The sequence below is a fragment of the Macaca fascicularis genome, chromosome 7 (genome assembly GCF_037993035.2).
Source record: "Macaca fascicularis isolate 582-1 chromosome 7, T2T-MFA8v1.1".
Taxonomy (NCBI): Eukaryota; Metazoa; Chordata; class Mammalia; order Primates; family Cercopithecidae; genus Macaca; species Macaca fascicularis.
In genome coordinates, this window is record NC_088381.1 from 7,292,236 (window position 1) to 7,298,235 (window position 6,000).

The window sequence follows — 6,000 nt, forward strand, 5'->3', positions numbered from 1 at the left end:
CAGCTTTACTCTATCATAAAGATGAGGACTCTGACTAAGATGAGTCAAGTTCTTGCTGGAAGGAGAGTGCCAAGAAGGGATGTATTTTTTCTTTTTTTTTTTGAGACGGAGTTTCACTCTGGTTGCCCGAGCTGTAGTGCAATGGTGCAATCTCGGCTCACCACAACTTGAACTCGCCTCCCGGGTTCAAGTGATTCTCCTGCCGCAGCCTCCCAAGCAGCTGGGATTACAGGCATGCGCCACCACACCTGGCTAATTTTGTATTTTTAGTAGAGACGGAGTTTCTCCATGTTGGTCAGACTGGTCTCGAACTCCCAACCTCACGTGATCCACCTGCCTCGGCCTCCCAAAGTGCTGGGATTACAGGCATGAGCCACTGTGCCCGGCCGGGATGTATTTCTTCTGTGGCACACACCCATGTCTATCTCTAGGTGATTTTCGTTCTAAACCTGCCACAGTCCAGAAAACAGCAGCAGACCACCTTTCATTATTCTAGTATTCTTAACTCAGGCTAAGAATGGCTTTAGCATTATATGAATAATTAGATTAAAAATTCAATTAAAAAATAGTAAGTTACCAGGCACCACCCAGGGGAGGGCACCATAATACTGCCACCATTCTGCAGAAGCTCAGTTCTTCAGATCATATTTTCATTTCACATTTCCTTCTACTAGTCATACCTGTCTGTAGAAAGCCTGCATTCTTCAATTCTTCAATCACAGGTGTTAAGTCTGAGGCAATCTCTTCATATTCTAATTTAGTCATCTTAATCCAGCTTAATTTACGTTGAAAGAGCCTTACATATAACTTCTGACCAGTAACTGCAATAAAGTTAAGAAAAACGTTGAAAATCACTACATTTACCTTTTAAACCTAAGGTGAGTAAATGTACTATTTAGAAATACACATACGCTTACCACATGTATAAGGCCATCATTTTATGGTATAAACCATTTTGAAAGTACATTTAAAAATTTGGTAACAATTATTGGCCATTTTAAAACTTCTAAAATCAAGTTCCCCCTTTTCTAGCCATCAACATTTCTACTCCCTCAGAAAAGCCCTAACCAGAATTCTTATTTTGTTCTCCACTCTTAGCTTAATATGCATTATTCTGATTTAATTGAAAATAATCTGAAATAATTTTCCAAAAAAAAAATGTCTAGCTTCAGTAGGGCAGTCATCTCTAACCCAGCAATCTTGACCAAGCTTCCTAATTAACCTGTTTGGTTTCAATCTCCCTATTACCCAGATTATCTTTAAATTTCGGCCAACTCTAAAATGGTTTAATTGTATTTTGAAAATTTCCAACATTTATTTTCCTTTCTTCTTTAAAAAGGCAAAATTGACCTGTCATGATGGCTCATGCTGGTGGGTTTTTTGTTTGTTTGTTTGTTTCTTTGTTTTTGAGATGGAGTTTTGCTCTTGTTGCCCAGGCTGGAGTGCAATGGTGCAGTCTCAGCTCACTGCAACTTCTGCCTCCCAGGTTCAAGCAATTCTCCTGTATCAACTTCCCAAATAGCTGGGATTACAGGTGCCCGCCACCATGCCCGGCTAATTTTTGTATTTTTAGTAGAGACAGGGTTTCACCATGTTGGTCAGGCTAGTCTCGAACTCCTGACCTCTGGCCATCTACCCACCTCGGCCTCCCAAAGTGCTGGGATTACAGGAGCGAGCCACCACACCCAGCCTATGGCTCATGCTTGTAATCCCAGTGCTTTGGGAGGCTGAGGCAGGAGGTTCGCTTAGGACCAAGAGTTCAAGGTCACAGTGAGCTATGATTACACCACTGCACTCCAGCCTGGGTGACAGACAGAAACCCTGTCTCTAAAAGAACTTAAAAATAAAAAAATAAAAAGGCAAAAACAATTAGCAGTAATTATTTCTACACACCAACAGATTGTACATGATTCTCCATTGAGTGCAAGACACATGCATATGCAGGACTTGCACTAGGAAAACTGTTCCTATTTCTCAATTACATGGAAGCACAGAACCACCAATCACTGAAATACTCACAGGAATGCAATCAGCACCCAACCAAAGATCTGTGACTAGTTTGGATAGAAAAGCCGATGTGCTATTATGTCCATCTTCTGGTGAGAACAGCAGAAGTAGAGATGCAAGTGGATACTACACACAGCTGTGCCCAGAGAATTATTGTTAAAAAGTAACACAAGGAATACCATAATTCCACTGTGCGAATTTAAAACAAAAATCCTTCTCTTAAACATTAATAGTAATGTTTAGGATTCTTCTCTTTTTTTATCTACTGAGGAGTCACACATGGCTGCATTTTACTAAAGGACAGTGAGACCACCACGTAAGTTTTTTCCTGCCCTCAGGGACATGGTTCCACAGAGCCATCATGGCCCTCTGAATAACACTGTAAGGACACAAGGGTGGCTTTTACTACAAACCTGCACTACTGGCTTGGAGCCACCCCTGGCTGCCAAGGACTTGAGGCATAGACTAATATTTGTAATGTACCAATTTCAGCTTGAAAGTTTCCATTTCCTCCACACCCTGTCTTTAAAAGGCACAGTCCATGAATCTAAAATGTTGTTGGGAGAAAGAAAACATGCCTCAGGTTAGTTAGTTTTTTCCTGTATTGTATTTTATTCTACTTTCATCTTTGAGGACAACAAAACAACCTAATGGGAAGCCTGATTACACGCTCAAAATGCAAACTCTGCTTTTCTCAGTCACATTGTATTGTTTTTTTTTAAGCTGGAAAAGGTGGTTTTATAACTAACAAATGTACCTATAAACGAAAAACAGCTGCTTCCAATGTAACCAAAGTTCAGCAGGAGTAAACATCACCTGGGACAAAATCCTGTCTCTTTTCCATGCATCCCTCTCAATAAAACCTTCGAGTATGCTCCGACTGCCATCAACACTCCCACAGGGTACTCACAACACCACAGTGACTCCTTGCGGTCACTAGATTACTGCCCATCACACCATGCCCCAATCAGAGCAGCAGAAGGGGAATGAACACTTGAAAACAAACACGTGCGGAAGATACCTGATAACTGATAAAATTGAGTTACGATTCCCTTCTCCTGCTCATCAAAGAGCATCATATCATCTTCATTCTCAAGTACGGTTTTCAGCACCACAAGGAAACTCCGAAGGTAGTAAGGATGACCAGTTGTTTGACCGGGACCATCGCAGCTTGACCCCTGCTCCAAAGGAATGCTGCAAGGGATATCACTGTTTAAGCAACTGTTATCCTGCAAAGGAGGTTCTTGGATGTTACTCCATGCAGAAGCATCATCTGCAGAACTATGAGATTTTGCCTCTGAATCTGACAGCTGCATTTTAGCTTCTGAAGCAACAGTCATTTTTACTTCTTCACGACATGCCTCACGTTTTTCAACCACTCCTTGGGTACACTCTTGCTTTACAAGACTGTCTTCTGAAGTAGACTTTAATGTATTCCCAAGAGTGAAATCTGGTGAAAATAACATGATTGCATTATCTGAGAAGCCAGGGCTGAGGGCTGATTTCTCACATTCCTGGGTAGCCTTTTGGTTTTTGGCTTCCATTATTTTACTTCCCCTTATCATATGTTCGGGAATACACTCTTCCTTCAGAGAATCACATACAAACACGTTTTCTTTTTGAGAACTGTTCTGCAAAATTTGATCCTCGTCCTCAATTTCTGAAGAGTTATCAACCAGGCTCTTATCAACTGTGGATCTGGAACTCTGTGGACTAGAACCGGCAAATTCTTCATCCTTATCTATTGATTTTTTAGCCTTTACGTATTTTCTGGACAATTTAGATGCTAGGCTTCCCAAACAAATGACTTTCACACTACGATTTCTCAGCGTATCTTGATGTTTGCACACCACACCATCCTTACTTTTAAAGTAGGGACTGGTCTTCTGCTTTCCGTCCATTTTTGCTGAATCGCTTTGGCCAGGGGTTAAATTTCTCTTTGGTGGTGGTGACTTCTTTGGTGTTACATCTTCTAAGGTAACACTGGTTAAATCTACTGTAGACACATTTGAATTTATTAAGCCCACCTGCCCTGGATCCACTTGAACGAAGTCACTGTTAGCACACATTTCATCAAGGTGCCGGTTTAAGTCATATCTAGGCACCATTTTACTGCAAACGGGGCAGGCAAGTTTAGCAGGTGGTACATTGTTAAAACACGAAATAATAGAATTAGATGCTTTTTTCTTATTCTTGCTGATTGATAAGCTTCTACGAGGCCTTTTTTTGTCAGGAGGTTTCCCTTCTGACATCACGAGTATTAGAAAAACTGGATGTTCTGAGCAGTAAAACACAGGATATTTACGGTGAAAGATAGCAATGGTTTACTTTTACTTTCTTGACTTGCAGTCACCAAAAGTGGGATTCTATGTGACCTCATGTTATTCGTCTAGACAATTTCTTCTTCCTACAAGAAGAAACATATGAATTAAAACACTTCTATGAATTCAACAAGGGGAAAAATGAACTCTGAAACGTGGAAGAGCAAGGTCTCCTGGAATGAAGAGACAACCCTGAGCGTGAGACAGAAGCCCAAACCCCTCCGACAAGCTCTGTACGCGATCTTAGGGTCCCTTACCATAAAATGACATAGCCGGGCTTGTAAGGCTAATTTCTAGGACATCTTTAAGACCTAAAACTATCCGTTTCTAAAAAGGGACAATTTGACCACTTCAGACCCTTTATAAGACCACCGTATGAGTAACTTTTTCTGAGTGTGATGGAGAATATCAGCGCGTGGCCCAGGGTGATGCCCGCCCCACAGGCCGGCGCAGATGAAACGCCCCAGCCCCGGGCAGCTGCGCCCGCGCCGCCTGCCACCACCGCCGGCCTCTGCTGCGGAGCCGAGGCCCCGGCCAGCACGGCGGGCGCTGCAGGGCCAAGGCCGCGCACCTGGGGCCACGCGACTGAGCCCGAGCCACCCTCCCTGCTCCCTCGGGCCCGGCTGCCCTCGCGTCCTCCTTCCCTCGGTGCCCTGTCGCCCAAGATCCCCGCGCGGCCACCGCGCACCTCCCACCTGGCTCCGCGCGCCGGCGCTTCCAGACATTCCCAGCCGATCCCCGCGTCTCGCTTCCACAGGCTTGGCAAGTGGAGGCTCGAGTGATCGATCTCCTTTCCTTTCCACGTTTAAAGGCTCCCATACCTTAGGTGGCGGAGGCGGGCTGAGCCTTGGAGCGGAAACCCAGCTGCCTCCTTCCTTTCCCGCCCGCAGAGGCAGGCGCCTGTGCGTCCCCGCACGCCTTCTGTGCTGCTGTGCACTCTGAGACTTCTCTCCCCAGTCGGTGGGAAGGGCGAGCAGGCTAAACTTGTTTGTTGCGGGAGCAGTCAGTGTCAAAGCGAGCAAACAGCCCCCTGCGAGAAGGCGGGCGACTTCTGCAACCAACACGTGGAACTCTACTTAGGCTGACTCCTGCCAATCAGAGAGAGGGAGTTTCAGCTGGAAAACCACTGAGCTGGGTTTTCCAAAAGATAGTACTAATCACCGGTTATCTGATTCCCTTGAAATAATCAAGAACCAAGAAATAAAAGGTAGCGATTAGGAAGTGATGCGTCTTGAGTATTTATAACTTCTCTTTTTAATGTAATTTATTTGTAAGGTTATATAATTTATTTAACTTTTAATAATGGCTGTGTTTAACAGCTGAAATTATTATTATTTTTTTTTTAGACGGAGTCTCGTTCTGTCTCTGTCGCCCAGGCTGGAGTGCAGTGGCGCTATCTCAGCTCACTGCAAGCTCCACCGCCCGGGTTCACGTCATTTTCCTGCCTCAGCCTCCCGAGTAGCTGGGAGCACAGGCGCCCACCACCACGTCCGGCTAATTTTTTGTATTTTTAGTAGAGACAGGGTTTCGCTGTGTTAGCCAGGATGGTCTCGATCTTTTGACCTCGTGATCCGCCCGCCTCAGCCTCCCAAAGTGCTGGGATTATAGGCGTGAGCCACCCCGCCGGGCCTAACAGCTGAAAATTTAACAATCAGCCCTGAAGCACTGACAC

The 6,000-nt window shown here is 44.6% G+C and overlaps 1 protein-coding gene across 22 annotated transcripts in view; it reads right to left on the reverse strand.

The window, feature by feature from the left end:
- Positions 1-5,387, reverse strand: part of FAN1 (FANCD2 and FANCI associated nuclease 1) — a 40,601-nt gene extending 35,214 nt beyond the window's left edge. For 10 of the 22 annotated variants that reach the window (XR_012414716.1, XR_012414715.1, XR_012414717.1 and 7 more), the window contains exons 1-3: positions 4,586-4,999; positions 3,029-4,414; positions 681-821 (exon numbers count right to left, since the gene is read on the reverse strand). Coding sequence is in view for 9 of the 22 variants with exons in the window: in XM_005559047.5 (XP_005559104.3) it covers positions 681-821; positions 3,029-4,259 (1,372 nt within the window). In the remaining 13 variants the exon portion in view is untranslated. The other 12 variants (XR_012414718.1, XM_073995387.1, XM_073995382.1 and 9 more) reach the window with 4 other exon arrangements.
- Positions 5,388-6,000: the final 613 nt, after the last annotated feature.